Genomic DNA, 21,504 nt, shown 5'->3' on the forward strand with positions numbered 1-21,504 from the left:
CTGATTCTCTGATCCCCATCCTTCCCCTTCACTAAAATATTCCACGGTTTAATCAGTAAATCACGTCTCCATCCTGTATTTAAGCCACATTGTTAAAGACAGACCAGAATCCTCATTACTTCTTACCACAAATACTACAGAAACAGGTAATAAAACTAGAACTTTAGGTACAGGATTCAAAATAAATTCTATAAATAACTGCACATTTCAAGTCATGACATTAAGTTTAATATTTGAGCAACCACAGCATAGAAAATTTTACTTTAATGGCGTAGAAAATACAAAGTTCCTTTAAGAAACAATGACATCCAGGAGCATGACAGATACTTCTGAAATGCAAATTGATCTATGAAGTAAATGTAATAGCCCAAACCATTATATTTGATCAATATGAGGTAAGTATGAATGGGACACACTTTCACTGATTCTGGTTTCACAATCGTGTCAAGCCAACTTAGGTACAAGTTGAAATTTCACCTTTTCATCCTTCAGTGACAGTTAACAAAATGGAGATCAGAAACGTGGCAGGGAAATTGGAGGATGAAAAGTGTAGCTTAAAGCTATCCTAACACCCCAGAGGCAGCCTTGCTCCTTTGAGTATGGAGAGTTTGCACTGCAGCCACAAACATTTCCCACATGAGCTTGTAACCTCCCTGTGCTGGTGTGGAGCTCAGTGCAGGTACACAGGGTAAGTAAAAAGTAACTCTGCTGAACTCTCTGGTCATGGCTCTCCTTACCTAGGCTGGCTCAGCTAGAAATGAGCTAACTTAGCCACAGCTCTGGTGTTCAGCAGTCACCACCATGAATGCAATGTAGACATACCTCTGAGGTACTGAAGATAGTGTTTAATATTGAAGAGAGTGTACAGAACACTTCACTGGATATGGAACAGAAAAACAAAGCTTTTTTCCTAGTTAATTCTTTCTTGCCCTTGAAACAAAAAATTCTGTCTTCCTGTAAAAGCAAGTCTTTCTTCAACAAAACAACAGAACAAGAATTTTTAACTTTCAAGTGCCCCTTACTAGCTGTTTTCTTGGTGTAATCTACTATGAAGTGCATTTCCCTGTTATTTGATGAATCAAATTCTTCAGAAATTCAGCCTTCCCCAGTCATGAATGGATCCTGAATTCTCCACCATGAAAACTATAGCATTTCACAGGATCCTGAGAGATGCTACACTGGAAAACAAAGTGGTTTTAAGGGCCAGCTCTTCAAAGTGAGAAAACATGATTTGGTTGGTTTGGGGGTTTTTAAAGTAAAATAAAATTGATTTACTCATTTGCTTTGCTGTCCAAAATTTCTATTTTGCCCTTTTCTCCCTTTTGTTTAGGAAACTTAATGTTGTCTACTGTCACTTCATCAGTTCCAGAGTCATCTTCATCAGATTCTGAGTCATCTTCTGAAGTCAGCAACTCTTCATCTGTATCAGAATCACTCAGCTCAACTACAGCCACATTCTGAAAATAAAAATCCTGGTTAACACATCATGTATACTACATATATATATACACACACTACAGCACTTCTATCACTGGCGTAAAACAAGGCAAACACACTAAACAGCCTACTGCCATAAGAAAACCACTATCACAATAAAAGAGACTTTTGGCTTTTCCTAGGATTTTACAAATATTATTAAGAGATTCCTAAATATTACTGGCCTATCTAAGGCCATATTTATATCACTATCAAAAAAAGAACAGAGTCAATAGCTGAACTCAGATTGTCTAAATCAGATATTTAAACTGATGAGCAGTAGGCATCAAAACTACTTTTCAGTAAAAAAAACAAATTAAACCATTTAGTGTATAAAGGGTCATAACAAATATACAAGCATATGTAGATATATATATTAATATAGTTATTCTCCTATATTGTAGTAGTATTCAGGGCACTACAACTATTCTAAAACAGCAAGTAGTTTAAACCACCAGCATGCTCTTTTCAAGTGATCTCATATATCCACATACAGAGCCATAATTTTTGAGGTCTGCTTAGCCAGAAGGCACTTGGATGAGCCATGGACATATATCACCTTCATAATAAAATTTTCTTATACAAGCATACGGTTGCAGCACTTCAGTTAAAACTAGAAATAAAATACATATGTGACTGTAAATAAATAAAAAAATACCAGCAACAAAGGACCACAACAACACTAACAACTTTTCTAAACCCAAGACCTACTCATTCCTATAAATACCAACATAGCAGAGCTGAAAGGTAGTTATTACTCTTACACTAAAGCCTTCTGCTATGCCTTACTAGGCCTTATATTGTTCAGTTTCTAAACCAAATTTAAAATACAATTTGTGACTTTTGATTCAGAGTTGTCAATTCAAAAGCATGTCTTATTCTACTTGTTCTTAAACTACTTTATTCCCAGTGATTAAATTCTGCAAGTATGAAAAGCAGGATGTAAATTTCAACCAAATAAGCATATTTAGTATATCTATATTTTTGAATCAGCAGATCACAGACTATGGTAAAGACTTCACATAAAATGGTAAAGACTTCACTTTATCTATCATGTTACTCATTCTAAGATCAGAGAGTTATTTTAATCCCATCTAGATTTATGTTAAAATTAAAAAACCCCATATTTACCATTTCTATAACTTTTTCTGTTTCACTGTCTAGATGTTCAATATCAAACTGATGAGCCGGTGCTGTTACCATTTTTCTTTTGAGCTCATCATTTGCCTGGGCCATTTGTGGTAAAAAGCTCTGTACTCGGTCCAAAACTGAAAAGAAACAATAAATATATATATATATATATAAAGTCAAAGAGATGTTCATTAGTGTTCACATTTATACCTCAGTTATGAGCCTTTAAACAGATTCCATTTCAACTGTAACTTCCAGCTGTCTATAATAACTAAGTATAGACTGAACATCTCAAAGAAGATGGAAAAATTAGCTGTAGCAGATGCATTGATAGACTAATGAAAGGTCAACATAATTAACAAAAGAAACTCTGAAATTAAGATGGTGGGAGAAAGATGGAACCTCCAGGTACAAGTATAAAGTACTTATCCACCTATCCTCTACAGCTCTGTCCTGTGGGACTTCACAGGAATTTTTAGGTACAGTAAATTCACGAATACAAGCCGCACTGACTATAAGCCGCATCTCTGGGTGTTGGCAAATATTTTGGTTTTTGTCCATAGATAAGCCGCACACGAATATAAGCCGCTCTGTCGTTCGCAGCGAGGACCCGCGTGCAATTATTAACAGAACGGCGGGAGGGCGGGGTTTACTGGCTGAGCTAAGGCTGTGCAGGCTCGGCCCGCTAGGGGCCGCTGACGGGGCCAGGTGGTCCAGCACGGTGCTGCAGTTCGGGGCCGGCCGCCGCTGCCACTGGGCTCGGTCACCCCGGGTCGGCGCTGCCCTGCGGTGGCAGGCAGGGACGGAGCTTCCCCTGCTCCTGCGGCAGCGGCGGCGGGCGGGGAGGGAGCTTTCCCGCGCCCGTGGCGCCGGCGGCGGGCAGGGACGGAGTTTCCCCGCTCCTGCCGCGGCGGCGGCGGGCGGGGACAAAGCACCCCGTCGGCTCCCCGAGCCGCGGCAATGGCTGCGCGGGGCTCCCGTCGGCTCCCCGGGCCGCAGCAATGGTGGTGCGGGCTTCCCCCCCACTCCCCGGGCCGCGGTAGGGGCGGCCCGGGTCCCCCCTCTCCTCCCCGGGCCGCGGTAGGGGCGGCCCGGGTCCCCCCTCTCCTCCCCGGGCCGCGGTAGGGGCGGCCCGGGTCCCCCCTCTCCTCCCCGGGCCGCGGCAATGGCGGCGCCGGGCCCCCCCCGTCTCTCCCCTGGGCTGTGGCAGAGGAGGAAAGAGAGCTCTCCTGCCTCTCTCCCCGCCCCCCGTTCTGCCTACACGGAGCCAGGCTCCACCCGCGGTGCAACAAAGTAGCGATTTGTAACAATCGCAAAATGCCGACTTTGCAGCTGCTCGGCTCAGCACTCTGGCAGGCACTTCTGAGGTTGTATTAGCCGCTCCTGATTATTAGCCGCATTTCCGGTTTAGGAGCAAAATCTTAGTCAAATTGGTGCGGCTTGTATTCGTGAAATTACTGTAATCAATGGAATTAGGAGAATCACACTCATGTCCCTTCCATGGAGGAAGACAATACTTTCACCTCCAGAATTTCCTCAAATAAACTGCTCCACGCATGCTGATGAGCCAAACACTAGTTTTCTTTCTTTAAGAAGAGGTGCTATTCCAGGTGAACTCCACAAAAGTTTAACAGGTATAATCTACCTCTGAAACACTGTCATCTTTGTAGAGAATTTTATCCAACAAAGAATTTGATGTAACATTTTAAAAAAAATTCAGCTTGATCACAAAACAAAAACTAAAATAATTTGATAGGAGTCCTTTTTAAATTAAATCCTCTCATACAATAAATATACCATACAGAGAAATTACTTCTAAAAAGAAATAAAAAGCCCAAGCAACAACTCCATACTGGGAAAAAATAATCTGTCCCTAAAGCTTAGAGCTGTAATGCCTAGCATTGCAAAACCTAATTTTGCAGCAGCAGCAGTTATGTGACTCACCAGTGAGACAGGGAACTGTAATGGGAGGAGGACCTTCCACCAGCAGAAACTGAACACAAAAGCTTCTCCCTTCACCTTTTCGAGGAAAGTACTGAAGCAAAAGTTGTGTCTCAAATGTTACCTACTACTTGACACAGCTCCAGGGACAAGCTCCTCCTTACTTACCACTGCTCCTTGGCACCTTAACCGTCTGTAAAGTTGTGGCTTTCTTGCTGCTACATTTTGAATTAATCAGCAAAATGTCTTCCAGCCCTGCAGACAAACAAGTGAGTATTGAAGTGTTTAAGCTGACAAGTTCTCCGTAATTGTCATCTGCTTTTGCTGCTCTTGGAGGAAATACTGGGCTACATGGGCCAGCGGTCTCATCCTGCAGGTCACCTCACACACTCCTCAAGTTTAAGCTCAAGTTCCTTAAGCTGTTTTTGAGCCAATGATTGATTAAGTGAGAGTTATAACGCATAGAACAATCTCTAGTACCCCACAGCAAGGCACGATGAGCCGGGAGCTGAAGGTTGCTCTGATTTAAATCCCGGTGCCAACCTCCGCTAACCGGGCAGCAGCAGCGCCGCAAAACCCAAACCGCGTCAGCCAATTCGGCATTAATTATCCTCATTAATCCTCATGACCGCCAACGGAGCCATCCGCCCGGTATCATTCACCAAAGCGCAGCGTTTGTCTTTTTCACTTCCTTTTTTTTTTTTTTGTCTCACGAAAACGTCGCTACGACTGCCCATAGTTTAACGTGGATTTCCCCGCTTATTTACTTCGCATTACCACAGCCCTGTCCGGGAGAGCCGGGGCCGCGCTCACCGGGCCGGACTCACCGGGCCGGACTCAACGGGCCGGGGCCGCGCTCACCGGGCCGGGGCCGCGCTCACCGGGCCGGGGCCGCGCTCAACGGGCCAGGGCCGGACTCAACGGGCCTGGGCCGCGCTCACCGGGCCGGACTCAACGGGCCGGGGCCGCGCTCACCGGGCCGGCGCCACGCTCACCGAGCCGGGCTCACCGGGCCGGGGCCACGCTCACCGGGCCGTGCTCACCGGGCCGGGGCCGCACTCACCTGGCCGGCGCCGCAGGTCCAGCAGCTCGCGGGAGGCCGCGGGCCCCGCCATGCGCCCGCCCGCACGGAAGTGGAGCGGCCCGCGCGCTCGGCGGCCGGGCGCCCCCTGCCGGGCGGGAGGAGCACCGGCGCTGCCGCCCGTGCGCAACAGCGGGGACAGCGCGGTGCGGGGATCGCCGCGGGACGGCTCGAACCCTCTGAAACACGGCACCGAGTCAGCCGTGTCCTGGGCTGCATTAGGAAGGGCACTGCCAGCAGCTCGGGGTTGGTGGTCCTGCTCCTCCGCTCATCCCTACTGAGGCTCATCTGGAGCGCTCTGTCCAGTTCTGCGCTCCTCAGGACTAGAGGGACACGAAGCTCCTGGAGCAGGTCCAGCGGAGCGACAACGATGATTAAGGAGCTGAAGCATCTCTTTAAGAGGAAACGCTGAGGGAGCTGGAAGCCTGTTTAGCCTCGAGAAGAGATGACTGAGAGATCTCGTCAATGTACGTAAGTATGTAAAGGGAGAGTGACAAGAGGACGGAGCCAGGCTCTTCCTGGTGGTGCCAAGCCACAGGACAAGAGGCAGAAACTGATGCACAGCAAGTTCCACCTGAACATGAGGAAAAAGTTCTTTACTGTGTGGTGACCACACACTGAACAGGCTGCCCAGAGACATTGTGGAGTCTTCTATACTGGAGATATTCAAGAACTTTTTGGACACAATTCTGTGCAAAGTGCTCAAGGACTGCCCTGCTTAAGCAGAGAGGTTGGACCAGATGATCCACTGTGCTCCCTTCCAACCTGTCTGATTCTGTAATTCGGTACAAAAAGTCCATCCCATCACCATGAAGAGCCATGAACATACGGAACCAAGCTGCTAGCAGGTAACGTCACCTGAACGCCTGCCAGTAGCTGCTTGTCTCTCAAAACTCCCAAATTTTCATTTTCAGAATTTGATAAATGAACCTAAAATTAAATATCAGAGCCTGAGGGGGTTTTAATCATCCTTTGGAAAAGAAACTTACACATCCAACAAGTTCAGCTGACACTGGCCAACCTGTTATTCCGGATTTGTTCTGCAGTTTCTCTTTTTATCTGTCCTTATCTCTTCTGCAGTTTCTGTCCTTTCACATCTAGACAATGTGAAAACTGCAAAAAGAAGGGGTTCATAAGAAACAAGATGGGAATTCCAAGATGAAAATGAGAATAAATAGTAATCAGGTAAGTGGTGTTTATAGGCCCTCACTGCAAAGGACACAGGAAAAAAACCAGCTATGCAACCACCCAGATCCCAGTATCATGGAATTAACTTGAGTAAGAAGCAAACCTCTGTAAAGCTTCAAGCAAGAGACCACCCTGCTGTTTTCCTGACAGACGGTCCCAAACAAGTGCCCTCTGCCTCTTCCCTAGCCCACCCACAGTGACAGGTGCATTCCACTGAATTTGCTACCTAGTTTGCTTTGCACCTTTCTCCCCAGCTATGCTCCAGAACTTCCATTTCCCAGAAAAATCTCATTAATGACTGAAAAATCTTGAGGGCTGACATTTTTGCCTTGAGCCGCAAAAGTGAGTCTTTCTGACCTTGCACACAACCTAAAATAGTAGTGTGGGAACCTCAAACAATATATTTCATCCATGGATATTATGTAATTTCCACGAGGGCGGGGCATAATGCTGTCAAGGAATCTGTAGTAGGGAGTGATGAAGTGATTGCCCAAGATAACCAGACAAGCAATTAGAAAATCCAGACATAGCACCCTCAGGTACTATTCCCAAACCTCAGGATTACAGTCTCACCCGTTGGCAACAATGGCAGATGTGATGTTTATCTGATTTGTAGGGTAGGCCAGCTAAGTACCCATGCTGTGTAACAGCTGAGCACACACTGGATATATAGGGTTGCTACTGGGTTGGGAAGCTATAGTATCTGCAGCACAAATCCCCAATAAATACAGGCTTGAGACAGCTGAATTATTAGCTCTGAGGTTTGGGCTGCTTCATTCATTTAAGGTGGTATTGACGTGAGTGTTCAAGCTGATCCTGTATCTGTCACTCTCTTAGTGCAGAAGGTTTTGGCCCCAGTCCTGCAAATACATTTCCCTGTGCTTAAGTTTCTGCTATTCCACATATCCCCACCACAACTAACTTCAGTTTATGGCAGACACTTGGTGACCTGCCTGTGGTGTCTTTTTTCTCTGTAGACAGGAAAAGGGATGCTGTAGGCTTGGCTGCTGTCACCATTGTTAAATCTTCTCTTTTCCTCCTCTTTCTTCCTTCCTTCCCTTTTACCTTCCAGTTAAGGCATCCTCACAATTTCAAAGTGTCAAGCAACAATTGATGAATAATACTAGTATTGATAATAAACGCACAAACTTAGCTGGCTTGATGTTTTAATGTATTAATATAAGGTGTTAACACTAAGGTTTTTCTGCAGAACAGGAGTCCAGCAAGGCCTTGGCTCCATACTTAGTTAAACAGAGGCAGCTGATGTCAAGGGAGGAGCTCACAGACTTACACGCTGTTTGCAGGGTGTACAGTCCAGCTGGGCAAGAACAAGGATATTCCAGCTGACCCAGACACTTTAAAAAATTGGATTCCTGAGGAAGCTGCTTTTGGCCAACTGGCAGTGTCCTGGTAGCTGGTGTCAGGAGTCATTACAAAACGGAGACTCCTGCGCTATGTCGCCAAGAAAGCTTCTGCGAGTGGAAGCAAAGGCACCGGCATCGCCGGCTCTGCCCTGGAGCCCCACTCCCCGGCGCTTTGTTCCCCCTGGCTGCGGGGCACCAGCCGGGCCCGTGCGGGGACAGCGAGCCGGGGATGCAGCTTCGCCCCCGCTACCGCCGAGCGCCGGGAGGGCACAGCGGGAAGGGGATGCGGACGGCGAGTGTCAGGCAGCGGGGGCTCGCCCCGGGGGCCAGGCTGGGAGCGACCACTGGCTCGGCGCCCCGTCCCGTGCCGTCCCTCCCGTGTCACGGGCGGTGCGGGGCGGCGGCGCTCGGCTCCTCCCTCCCCGCCCAGCCGGGCCCGGAGCTGCCGGTGGCGGCGGCGGCCCTGCGCATCACGGGCCACATCATCGCGGGGGCCGCGCGCTTCCGCGCCTGCTCAGTGCGGCGGCGCTCACCTAGCGCGGAGCTGTCACCGCCGCCCGCTGCTCCCGCCCCGCCGCAGCCATGGAGCGCGACCCCGCGGCGCTGCCGGCTCCGCTCTCGCCCAGGTGAGGGGAGGGCGCGGCCCGGGGGGGCGAGGGCAGCGGGGCCGGGCGGGCCGGGGACCTGCCGCCCCGGGCTGGGGGAGGCGGCGGGGGCCGCGGGCAGGAAAGTTTCCTGGCGAGCGGCGGAGCCCCCCGAGCGCCGCGCCGGCCCGCCCCGGTGCCGGAGTGCCCGGGATGCCCCGGGCGCCCAGGGCTGCGGGATGCTCGGTGCCGCCCCTCCCGCCCCGGCCGGCGTTCCCGGGTGCCGCGGGGCTCGCTCTCCCCGTGCCGCGGGCCCCGGCACTCCCACCCGCCCTTCTCCCGCACCCCGCAGCCGCCCCCGGCGCCGGGCGGGCCCCGCTGCTCGCCGGCCGGGCCGGTGCCCTGCCCCGGGGCGCGGACGGTGCCGCGCGTTTGGCCCCCGCGCCCCGGGACCCTGCGCTCCTCAGAGCCCCGCAGCGCGTTCCATCGTGTGCGGTCATTATGCACCGCTCCAGGTAGCCTGGACAATGACCCTTTTCTTCGGTTTCTCTCTGCCCGCACAAGACCTGCCCAGCGTTCCCAGTAGCCCCTATTCCTTGGCACTCCGTACATCCGTATGTGCAGGCAGGTCTGTTCCCACCTTTGCACCCATTAAAACGTGCCACACTGTCACCGCAGATGCAGTGCTGACAAGCATGGAACCTCTACCTGAACAGCACGTGTATAGACTTCAACCATCATTTCTTTTTAATTTTTTTGCAAGCATTGTATTTAACGTCTGATGGCACATTTATTCTTTTTCCGTATGTTTACTGCCAAAACATAGGATTCTTTTGTGATTTATTCTACTTTACTTTCTAATCACTTGTTAATTCTCAGTGAACTTCAGGTTGTAGGTATTTCTTTGGTTTCAGTGAATGTTATAATTTCTGCTTCCCCCAGCCTATTGTCCGGGATAGCTGGGAGTCTTCTTCACTCACATTATAGACCACACTACAATATGTGGATCATATGAAATTGTTTCGTCTTTAGGAAGTGTCCTAGCAGCGTTTAGAATATGTGTCTAGTTATTCTCACTTTACCAGTGTAGTAATGTGGGTGAAAAGATGGGAGCAGATATGATGACCTGTTTCAGCAGCATTCCCTACATCTGCCCTAAAAAAGGTTGTGAAACTGTATCCATAAATACTGCAGTATGCCGGGTAGACACTTCAGGAGGAAAAATAACAGCGTATCATTTTCTTTTCAAATACCTGTACGATATTATCCGCAAAAACAATGGCAAGTCTGTATCCTAATGCCTGAGATAGTAATTAATCTCTCCTTGGTGATGACAGTAGAGACCTGTAATCAGGATCCCAAAGAGTAGTTAGAATTCATCCTGGTAAGTAGTTATTGGTTACTTAATCTAGAGGACTGCATTTCATACTTTCCCACCTGCTTTTGATGTGCTGTAGGATGTGATTTACCTGGTATTTTTCATGCTGGTATTCCATTTGGGTCACTTTACAACCAACCACATTTTACAGCCTTGCTGCTGTGTTTTGACTCTGTTTTGGTCTCTTCTAGATGCCTTAAAAGTGCAGTCAAACCAAGTCTTTCTCACAGCTGCTTTTCTCTTCCTTGAGGCCAAAATCGAAAGCTGCCGTGTTCAGGAAGTGGAATGCAGCAGTCTCAAACTTGTCTGAAAACTGGGCCTGAGGGTGGCAGGTCTTTCAGTGTCTAGCTGTCATGAAGGCTTCTGGAGGTTCTTTAATCTGTTTTTTCCCTCTTGTTATTTGTTGCTTTAACCAGAAACTAGCACACAATAAACACAGTTTACTGCATAATAGCTTAAAATGGTATGTAATGATCTTATATCTGCCTTGCATGCAACATTTGTTAATTTTCAGCATGTTTTACAGCCTTTTACACTCTACACTCAATATCTGGTGTAAGTAATCTTAGCCCAGTGTACCACATTGGTTTCCGGGTTCTATGGAATGGTTAATGATAATACAGCCTGTTTGCTTTCTATAGTGCTGAGGTGATATGATGTAGCTTTCCCTTCCTCCTGATATGCCCACTGCACTAATATAAATGATTGGCCATGACTGTGATAAGGGTGTCAGTGTGATACTGACACTTGTATGTATACACAACACACTAGTGGAGAAGAGGCCATGCAGATCTCTGTATCATCTGTATTCTGAACTTAAAGAATGCCCCCAAAACCTCACATTTCCAACTTCACAGAATCTCAGAACTGCTGAGGTCAGAAGGAATCTCAGGAAATTTTCTATTCAGACACCTCTGCTCAGTTTAGGGTCAAGAAGAGCAGGTTCCTTGGGGCTGTGTCCGGTTTGGTTTCAAGTATCACCTAGGATGGAGTCTCCAGAACAGGTTTGAACCAGTGTTGGACCACTGTCATGGTGAAACCCCTCAACTTTTTCTTATGTTCAAATGCCATTTCCAGTTTTTCAATTCGTGCCTGCTACCTCTTATCCTTTCAGTGAGAAGAGTCTGGCTCATCTCTGAAGACACAAAAAGAGTCTTTCAAGCCAAAGAATAATCCAGCTTCATCTTTGCTTATTATGGCAAAATATTAAAGTTCAGTGTTTCGTTAGCGTTTCATATTACTTTCCTGAATCCCTTTCCAAGGCTTGTTCTTGTTCTGAGAGGCATTTCTCAGACAGGCATGTTTACACAATTGTATTTTATTGTGGACTGCCTGGAAGTGCAGTATAGAGATTATTAATGCTTTAAAAGACCACCTGTAAAAAAATGTTGGCAACTTTTAGGAAAAACAGGTTTTGACTGTAGTGTGATTAGCTTTGGATCCCATGAAAACCCTCAGAATTATTTAGATAGATGTTATCTTTTGGTTTTGTTAGCCAGGCTCTGAAAGAAATCAGTAATTTCCCTAGACCTTAACTTTGGTAAGTATTTGTTTTAACCTGTCATAATGTTTACTCTACAGAAATTTCATGCTTGATTCTTCCTCCTTCCCCTTTTTTTGAAGGTTCTTAAAAGGTCATGATGATTTATTGTGTTCACGCTCTAAATGAATTGTTGGCAGTCTAATATCTATCTGATCAAATTTAGCTGTGGCATCCAGTCCCTTAATCCTGCTAATGCTAGATGTTCTTTAAACCAAGGGGAAATATGGAAGAAGCATTTTCTTTCTCATGCTCTTGAGAACAGCATTATAGGTGTGTCTGAAACAATGTAGACAGTTATTTGGCCAATAGTTGAGAGAGTTCTTTGAGCTTCTTCCTGAACAGTTTAATTTTTTTGGTCATTTCATCTTTCTCAGATGAATCAATCCAATTAAATGTGAAGGATGGAAAAATGTGATAGTGATCAGGTGTTCAGTTTCATAGCTGAAGTACCTGAGATTTTTCTAAAGCAGCTTTTCATTTCCAAAAGTCAGCATCTTTCCCAGCTTGTGGTCCTGTTTTCTACAGCATTTATTTCTGCCTGTCCATCACATATACTGTCTCCGTGTGTATTTTTTAAATTGCTATGTGCATAAGTTGTATTAGTTCTTATGAGTAAAATTGGCTTGCTCTCTTTTGGATTGCCAAACGTCTCATTTTTCAGGAACACATCTTCAGTGAATGGCAGTATTTTTTTTTATGGCTGTATTTTTTATTTGTTTATGTTTGAAGAACTGTTTGTTTATGTTTGTGTATGCTTGCAGGACTGAGAGAGAGAGGTCAGTACACAACAATTGTTATGTGCTATAAAATAGGTGAAGGAAAAGAAGAAACAGTGAAAAGTATGTACTTAGGAAACAATAAGGAAGAGAGAATTATTATTTTCATAGTTTGGGCATACCTCATTATTTTGCCTGTTGGGACAAGGACAAGGTGTTCTTTCATTTCATATATAATATGCCAGCTATTATAAATCTGAGGCTGCTTCCTGACTTCTCAAAGGATCTTTGTCTGTCTCTCTCTTTCTTTTTTGCAGTACTTCATCTTCTTCTGTAACTTCCAGATTATATGTCAAGAAACCAGAACCACTTACCTTCTCTTCTTACAGAGACTGAGAAAGATATTTTCGAGATTTGAACTGCCTTTTCTTTATGTGAATTACTTGAGCACAGCTTGCTTCTTTTCCAGACAACACAACAACACAGGAGCTTTTCTTGTCAATGATAAAGCTTCTCAGGAAGTTCTTGTTCCTTAGAACAACATGAGCAACAAGGTTTGCTGCTTCTTGTAGGTACAAAAAAGCCCTGAGAATATAGCAATTATTAACATCCTGTAACTTAGGATGAAAATATTACATCAGATGACAATCTTTGTTGGAACAAGTTTTTAGAAATTAATAGTTGCATTTAGAAGGGTTCGTAGTTATCTTCTTTCTGTATGCTCTGAAGGAACAATTACTCTTTACTGTATATTATACTATACAATACTTTTCCAACCTAAATAATTTTATGATTCTATATTTTTCATTTTGTCTTCTTAAATTCTTATTTTCCAGCATTTAAGTTCACATTTTTTCATTCTAAGTCTTTGTGGTAGGGAAAATGTAAATGGCTGTCATCCAAACTGCTTTGTACTATTTCAATTGTTAGCCATCCATGCTAGCCTCTTTCTTAATTTGGAACTTGACAAAATAATTTTTCTGTTCCCCTTTTTTCCCCCTTTTAAGTACCATATCTATTTGTTAATACTTTCTTATATTAAATGAAACCACGATCTTATCAAAGGATTTGTTTCTTTAAAAAACCCCAAAATATAAAAATTTAAAAGGAGACCAATCCATGTGTTAAAAAAGATATGGATAATTAACCCAAATATTTTTGGCCAGAGTTCCAGAGCAATGAATAATTTCCATGACTCACTGGTCTAGCACTCTGGTGATGTGACTGGAGGACATATGGGAGAAACTGCAGTGAGAGCCAGACTCTGCCTTGTAAAACCGTCAGAAAATTTTCTCAATGCATTTTTCTTGGGAGTGAAATGAAATCCTGCAATTTCTTCTTCTCCTTCTGTCTTTCAGTAGCACTTAACAGAGCACCCTTTTGACCTGTGGTTAGAGCCGCTCTGGCATAGCAGCAAAAGTTTTGTTATTCCTAATTAAAGTGTGTGGAAACCAGAATTGAGGCCATTGCTGAAATGGAAAGGTTCAGTGTAGCACAATCTGCTACAGAGTGGCAAAAGATATTGTAGGAATCTTGGTTATTTAAATTCCTCTGTTGGTCTTGTGACAAAAAGATTGCTGTTTCTTGCAAAACTTGGCTTCTTTCTAGATCAAGCCATAAATTTCATTGTCATTTTAAAAATATTTGTTTCTTGGTCAGAGCTCCCTTGGATAAAGGAAGTGTTAGAGGGAATATCATCATGTTGCTTTTGAGTCACCTTGGGGGTCAAAACCCCCAAATCTAGTAGTTCTGTGAGCAGCAGGAATTTTGAAGTTGACTTACTCTGGTCATATTGGAGTGAGTTACGCCAGCTAATCTTTGAAGATGCCTAACAGCAAAGGCACAAACTTGGATCTTTTGCGAGGTTATTAGTTGCCAAAAGCTTCGACATCTCCACTTCATGTAAAGTCTGTCTGAAACTGCTCTAGAAATACTGGGTGACTTACAAGCTTTGAAACAGAAGGAAGGGAAATAGAGGAATCATAACATAAAGAATATGATCATGGGAGGCTGAGTTTCTTGGGAAATGCAGATCAAAAGTCCTCCAGCTCTAAAATATTTTCATTTCCTGAAGTCTGTAAAATGTTTTCACAGCTTTGCACTGATACAAAATCACGTGGAATTGTGTTATCCTACATGATGGTGGTGCAGTCTCCCTGGCCTTTGTTTCTCTGTTTATGGCAATCATTTATGGAGTTTAGTAATAATTACCAAAATCAGCAAAGCTTTGAGTCAAATTAGAACTGTTCTTTTAGTAAATTACTACATTTATTACCACAATATAAAGATTAAAGAAAAGGAAGGTGAAGTGGCTTCTGATGGAGGGAAATATGAAATTACTTGAGATTGTCAGTATACCATTGTTTAACTTCCTACCATAAGGGAAATGTCAGAATAGAAACAACTTCACTTTAAATCACAGTAAACAGAAAAAAGATTGTGATCTGAAAAATTAAACCACTATATCATGTATTCTGTAGAGTTAAAATATTTTAGAAGTAAATATATACTTTTTACTTTTTTGCAGATCTAGTCTTGCTTATGGAATTGTTGAAGATCTGAGAGCAATGAAAAAACACGTTTTCTTGCAAAAAAGGAACATTTTGGTCCACGTATAAGTGTGGCACCTGGTGACTCACCTACAAGATTTCTTGGCTGACACCTGAAGAACGAAGTGCTTTTCAACCTGTACTTCTGTAGCACTATGACTAACTGTAAAGGCAGATCTACCATCTCCAAAACAAATAGCAAAGTCCATGACAGAGAAGGCTTTGTAAACTGGACCATAAATCTTAATACAATTCAGTCTGATAAATTTTTGAGACTGCTTTTAAGTATGGTTCCTGTTGTTTACCAAATAAACCAAGAGGAAAGACACAAAAAGGTGAATGGTGTCTGGCAAGATGGATTGCAACCAGCAGGACACAATTTTAATGTCAGGTCGGAACAACACACAGAGTACCATCACTTCTCAGAACCAAGCTTTCATGGTAGCAATGGACACAGCCCATCCAGCTGTAGCCCTAAATATGATGATTTTGCCAGTTATAATTACTGTGATGGAATGGACACTTCAGAAACAGATGCCATGCTGCAGGATGACGCTCTCTCTAGTGACAGTAATGAGGAAATCATTGTGGAAGGAAGTAGAAAACAACCCAAAGAATCTAGCAGTATTATGGCACTGCAGATACTTGTACCTTTTTTGCTAGCAGGGTTTGGAACTGTTTCTGCTGGCATGGTTTTGGATATTGTACAGGTTGGTATTTGCTTTTTTAACAGATAGTCTGTGTGGTCTGTAATTCTAACATGTAACGTTGTAGATGTCTTCAATATTGACATGTAATTAGGTCTGGGTGTGATTCTGCTACTATGAACTTATTTAAAAAGTTTGACATAACCACAATATCTAAACAGAAATACAATACAGAAATTAATCTGTGCAGATTTCCCCTGCTTTTGTATGGTTTTGCTTTGTTCAGCTTTAGGGATTTCTTTAGCTACACTTAAAGAGTTTGCAAAGTTAATTAAAATAGGAGGAAGAGTTGACAATCTTTGTCACTCAAAATCTTGAGAGAACAAAGGAGGCTTGGACTTCAATCAGTTGCAATGGAGAGAGACTTTGTTACTTCAAGAAAAAAGAAAATAAAATTTGATGTATAAACTTTACTGCTTCCTTGGGCTGTTTGACCCCAGTCTGGTGCTTTGTTCATGTACATCTTACCAATTTATTCTTTGTACAGATGCTTTAATTGAATACTTTTATTTTCATTAAAATAAAATTTAAATTATTGCAAATCCCTGATTAAAAAGACAGTTTACAGCTTTGTTAGTTTAGTTAAAGTTGGTAAATAATGACAAATTAAATACATGGGTTGGCAAGACATACAAAGTAACATAGCACTTCAGTGCTGAGAACTTGGTGCACAAAAAATGAAAACAGATTTCTTTTAAAAATCTGGGTTTTGAAAAGCTGTGCTCTTGTAAATTTCACACTTTGAGGTAAAAGAATAAAGACAAGGGGTTTTTTTGCTTACAGACTCTGTTCATATGACAAGTAATTCCTTGTTGGTTTTATGTGAGGTTTCTACACAGCTGGAAAGGAAAAGATGAAAATAATATTGAAAATTAAGAGCAGAATTCAAGAGCAGTCATAGTATTTGGGACTATTTTAAATAATGAAAAACAAATGCTTCAAATTAATGACATCTTTTTGACTACATTTGTTTTAAGGCCAAGTTTTGTATCTCTTGCTTATAGTCTTCTCATCTTTGAAATAGTAATTTGCAGTCATAAATCTGTTTTATCCAAATAGGTAACAGTTCTGACTTCAGACTTTTAGGTCTAATACAAAAAGATTGAATTTTTTAGAGGGTTAAGTTATGATTTACAGAATTTTTTGAATGCTTTGTGGACGGTCTAAAGAGAATTTTTCAATTTAGTTTTTCCCACTGTATCCTTTATATAGCACTGGGATGTGTTCAAGAATGTTACTGAAGTCTTTATCTTGGTTCCTGCACTTCTTGGTCTCAAAGGAAATTTGGAAATGACCTTGGCATCCAGGCTGTCAACTGCTGTAAGTAACTTTCAGTTCCTCTTCACTCTTCAGATACATGTTTAAAACATTTCAAAAAGGAAACGAATCTTTATGTTTATGAATTCATCTGGCTGTTATGGGACAGTTTAAATCTGTTATTAAGTTGGCAAAGTTAAAAAGTGACCCTTGTCTCCGCACATCAAAACTTCACTTCTGAAGTCTCTTCCAACTCATCATTCAGAACAGATAAAGCAGATTTTTGAGATTTACAGATGTATTGTGTAAGGTTGAGAGATCTCTTTGGCCTTGAGGGTTTTCAAATAGGCTAATAAAATGTCTATGATTTAAACACATTTTTTTAAAATCTATTAGTGTGGCACCAAAATTATCAGTAACATTGCTATTCCAGACCTCTGTTGATCAAACTGCAAGGATTTTTATTTTAGCTTTCTGGCTAAAGAAATTTATCTATTTTTTTTTTTTTTTTTGTGGTGAGGTTCTTTTGGGATTTTTTAGTGTCTGCTTATTTTTGTGTATACCAACACTGCAATTGTAGCATAACTAGGTTTTTTTATGTGTGTTCTTTCTTATGTATTTGTTATAGCTGTTTTTTACATTTCAGAGGATGTTCTATCTCTTCATTTTTCTAGTCTAAGTAAGCCAGGTTGCCTTCCTGTGAATCTTTTGTGTGTGTGTGAATAACTAGTGATTAGATCAGTCTAATAATGTGGCTAGGCTATTTCTGATGGCTGCACTGGATATCTCTCTAAGACTGCCTAATGCAGTGCTTCTTCCTTCCAGCAAGGTTCCCACTCTCTGCCTCTTCCTGCTTGAATGAATTTTTCTAGTACAGTAGTTTCACGAATACAAGCCGCACGGATTATAAGCCGCACCCCCGGTGCCTCGACAATGTTGCTGTCTTTGTCAATAGATAAGCCGCACCCCGAATATTAGCCGCACTTTCGTTCGTCGCGAGAATCCGTGCGCAGCTTTCACAAATTGGCCAATTAGTAACAGGATCGCGGCATAGCGGGCTTTACTGGCTCGGGGCGGGGCCAGGCAGGCTCGGCCCGCTCATGGTTGCCGACGGGGCCGGGTGGCCCAGCTCAGCGCCACGGCTCGGCGGGGCTGGCCGGGTGGTGCTGCCGCCGCCGCCGGGCTCGCTGGCCCCCCTCTCCCGTCAGCACCGCCCCGCTGCCGCGTTCGCTCGCCCGGCTGGCAGGGCTGCCGCCGCCGCCGCCGGGCTCACCGCTCACCCCGCGCCGCGTTTGCCCCGCGCCGCGCCGCTTTCGCGAGCGCCGCTTTCGCTCGCCGAGCGCCGCTTTCGTGAGCGCTGCTTTCGCGAGCGCCGCTTTCGCTCGCCCCGCGCCACTTTCGCGAGCGCCACGTTCGCGAGTGCCGCGCCGCTTTCGCGAGCGCCGCATTCGCTCGCCCCGCCGGCAGGGCTGCCGCCGCCGCCACCAGGCTCGCCAGCCGCCCCCTCCCGTCTGCACCGCCGCCGCGTTTCCTCGCCCTGACCGGCACTGCAGGACCCCGCACCGCCGGGCTCCCCCACGCTGCTGGCCCCGATTCTGCTGGGCTTCCCCCGCTGCCACGCAGCCCCACCCGCCGGCCTTCCTGCTTCTGCCATGCTCCCCTGCACTGCTAGCCCCAGTTCTCCCGGGCTCCCCCGCCCCCCCTGCCCCGCCCTGCTGGCTCAGGCTCTGTCGCCCGCCCCCCACACTGCTGACCCCGCCTCTGCCAGGCTTTCCCACCTCTGCCGGGGCCGGCCGGGCTCCAGCTTGGCTTGGGGCTGCCGCGGGCTCTCACTTCCGTGTTGGCAGCTTTTAGAATTTTGTTAATGTATTAGCCGCCCCGGAATATTGGCCGCACTTGCGGGTTTCCACCAAAATTTTGGTCAAATTGGTGCGGCTTGTATTCGTGAAATTACTGTACATGCTTGGTCAAAGGTGTACATAGCTTCAGATGAGATTTTACAGTGTCTTTGTAGAATATTGCTCTTGAAACTTTATAGGGTTTTATGTACTTTCTTGCCTAGAAGGGTCAGGTTTATACCTCTCAGTCACTTTGTGATCAGTGGCTGTTCCCTATTATTTATGTTTTTGTTCATTTCCAGCTGTCATTCCCATCTTCTGGCAGAAATATTGTTAGCCCATAAATGCATGACCTTGCATTTCTACTGTTGAATTTTATCAGCAGTTTTTGCTGCTGTAACCCTCAAGGACATTGAGTTTTTGTATTGTATTACAATGCTTTGTATTGAAAGGTCTTCCAGTCTTCTGTCATTCATAAGTGTCATTGCCACATTCTATTGAGTTGTTGCCTGAATGCACAGTGGGATGGACATAGCCTTGGCAGTCCTGTGAAGGTTTGCTTGTGTCATGCCCTTTACAGAAATTGATTACTTTCATCCATAAGAATTGACATGTTCTGTTGTATATCTTTAACATCATCCTTAGTCATTCAGTCTTGTTTTCTGTTTGATTTTATTGTTCTTCTCTGAGAATTCTTACTGTTTCTTAACTGTATTTTGTGTTTAAACCTTACTGCCTTTACTGTCAGGCATGAATGATTTTGCCTTTTGGTTTTTGTTGACCTGTTGCTTAATTTGTCTCTGACTGGTACAGTTTGTGGCCTGAGGATTAAAAATGCTTATATTGCATTGTGAAAAATACACCAAGTCCAAGATCTACCAGTGCCTTACCGAAGGCTTAAAATAAGGAAGGTCAGAATACACTTCACCACTTCTGCTTTGTCTCAATTGAGCTTATGACCTTTCCTAGATCACAAATACAGAACTTGTCTGGGTCAGTCAGTGGCTGAATTCCCCATCCTCACCAGTGCTGTCACATTCATGAACGTCACAGCTGTCAGGGGACCTTGGGAAGAGGGTCCCACAGACCCTTTCTCTGCACTGTGACTCCTGACCTAGGTTCTTATTATCCATCAACTGTTGTCAAGACTGGAGCTGATCCCCCTGTCAGGCACAGAGATGAAGGATACTGAAGTTTCCACAACACAGACTGCATGTCCAGTGGATAAACTAAGAGAACAATCCTGTACAAGATAAGGACAATATAGATCATTCATTATCAAGGGTATGCTAACAAGATTATATTTAAATTTTATTAGTTAAAAAAAATCCCTAGAAAAAGCAAGCAAATAAATAAAATCGCAAACCAAAGCTGTGGAAACCTGTTGGAGGTGATGGCTTACTTCTGTACCTGTAATTTATATGCCAGTTCTCTCAGAGATAATTCTGACTTTTGCATTCTTCCCTTTGATTTCATTGACCCCTACTCTCTTCAGCCACACAACCTTTGGTCCTGTCATCCTCATCCTGTGTGAGAACTGAAGGAGAGTATTAATTCAGTGTATATCTAAACAATTATTTGGAACCCACTTGTCTGATTAATCTTCCCCTCTCTGGCCTACATTTGCACTGTCTGGCTCCCCAGCAGACACATCTTTAAGTAACAGCAAGACTGTGCCCCTGTGACCAGCTTTACCTTTTCAGGAGGAAATTTCTGACTTGAGTTCAGCATTGGAGTTAATTCATGCCCTGCTTGCTCACTTAGCTTATAACTGTATCTGAATTTGCAAACATGTCTATGCTCTTGGGGCTGTAAACTAATTATCTTTACTTCATTGTTAACTATGTGGTCAGCCAAAGAGCAGAGTCCTCTTAGCAAGTTTCCTATCCATAGCACACCAGTTTCAAGCATTGTATGGTCATTTTATTCATCTTGTTGCCCAAATTTCTCCTTCAGCTGCATCTTACTGATCACTCACAATTTCCCATCCACTCTAGAATCTGTTATTTCACTAAATCTGTCTCAAGACTGTGTTTTTCATCTACCTCAGGGCAGACCTTGTGCTTCACTTTGGTGCTTGTGTAAACTCTCCATACCTTGGCAATCTTACAGCCTACTGCTTTTCAAACATTTTTATCCCACCAGAAGTTACTTCATATGTAGAATACAGAAAGCAAAGAGGAAAAAGGTGTTTGTGGAGTTCTACCTCTGTAAGCCCTTCTCCCTCTGCCCACTGCTGTGCTGGCATGGCTGTGTGAGGTGCACTTAGGGCAACTGCCCATTCAAGCACATTATTTATATTGTGTTTTGTGTCCTTCAGTTCTTCAGCTTTGTTCTGTTGGGTCGTTCTCATTGTCTCAATTTACACTGCTGTGTTTTTCATTTTTAAAGAGCAACAGCAGTTAAAAAAACCCCAAAGGAATGACCCACCACCAACACCAAAACACCACTTATTCAGTCATTCCTGTAAATTTGTGCAGACTCACGTTCAGACTGTGTATTATTGTTGTCAAGCACTAGCAGTATGACTTTACAAGCCTTTTGTTTAGGTCCGTCCATTTCACAGTATCACAATAAACATGATTTCAGGTTATGGAAATCTACAGCTGCAAGGAGTGGTCCTGCTCTTTCTCCCTTTCAAGCTCTGAGAGCACTTGTGCAAGGTTACATGGGTGGATGTGATGGATCAGATAATTTTATAGCAGATCAACCCATATCTCTCCCTGGAAAAAATGTTTTCCATAAAACAGG

The 21,504-nt window shown here is 44.2% G+C and overlaps 2 protein-coding genes across 4 annotated transcripts in view; one reads left to right on the forward strand and one right to left on the reverse strand.

The window, feature by feature from the left end:
• Window positions 1–205: 205 nt before the first annotated feature.
• NOPCHAP1 (NOP protein chaperone 1) lies at window positions 206–5,688 on the reverse strand. Its single transcript, XM_033057951.1, has 4 exons — window positions 5,612–5,688; window positions 4,717–4,803; window positions 2,608–2,744; window positions 206–1,457 (listed from the first exon to the last, which is right to left on the reverse strand). Exons 1-4 carry the CDS (start codon window positions 5,661–5,663, stop codon window positions 1,272–1,274), a joined length of 462 nt encoding a protein of 153 aa, XP_032913842.1. The 5' UTR covers window positions 5,664–5,688; the 3' UTR covers window positions 206–1,271.
• Window positions 5,689–8,713: 3,025 nt separating this feature from the next.
• SLC41A2 (solute carrier family 41 member 2) overlaps window positions 8,714–21,504 on the forward strand; it is a 47,853-nt gene continuing 35,062 nt past the window's right edge. Inside the window, exons 1-4 of one of the 3 annotated variants that reach the window (XM_033058648.1) lie at window positions 8,732–8,807; window positions 12,720–12,970; window positions 14,930–15,661; window positions 16,871–16,978. In XM_033058648.1, coding sequence (XP_032914539.1) covers window positions 15,107–15,661; window positions 16,871–16,978 — 663 coding nt within the window. In that variant the 5' untranslated portion in view covers window positions 8,732–8,807; window positions 12,720–12,970; window positions 14,930–15,106. Of the gene's footprint in view, window positions 8,808–12,719; window positions 12,971–14,929; window positions 15,662–16,870; window positions 16,979–21,504 lie in introns of all 3 variants that reach the window. The other 2 variants (XM_033058647.1, XM_033058646.1) reach the window with 2 other exon arrangements.

Source organism: Catharus ustulatus, chromosome 4, assembly GCF_009819885.2.
Source record: "Catharus ustulatus isolate bCatUst1 chromosome 4, bCatUst1.pri.v2, whole genome shotgun sequence".
Classification (NCBI taxonomy): Eukaryota; Metazoa; Chordata; class Aves; order Passeriformes; family Turdidae; genus Catharus; species Catharus ustulatus.

Coding starts and splice junctions, on each gene's coding strand:
- NOPCHAP1 (XM_033057951.1), bottom strand. CDS start 5,663: ATGGCGGGGCCCGCGGCCTCCCGCGAGCTGCTGGACCTGCGGCGCCGG. Junction 4,804..5,611: donor GGACCTGCGGCGCCGGCCAG/GTGAGTGCGGCC, acceptor GTTTGTCTGCAG/GGCTGGAAGACATTTTGCTG. Junction 2,745..4,716: donor TAAGGTGCCAAGGAGCAGTG/GTAAGTAAGGAG, acceptor GTTTCTTTTCAG/TTTTGGACCGAGTACAGAGC.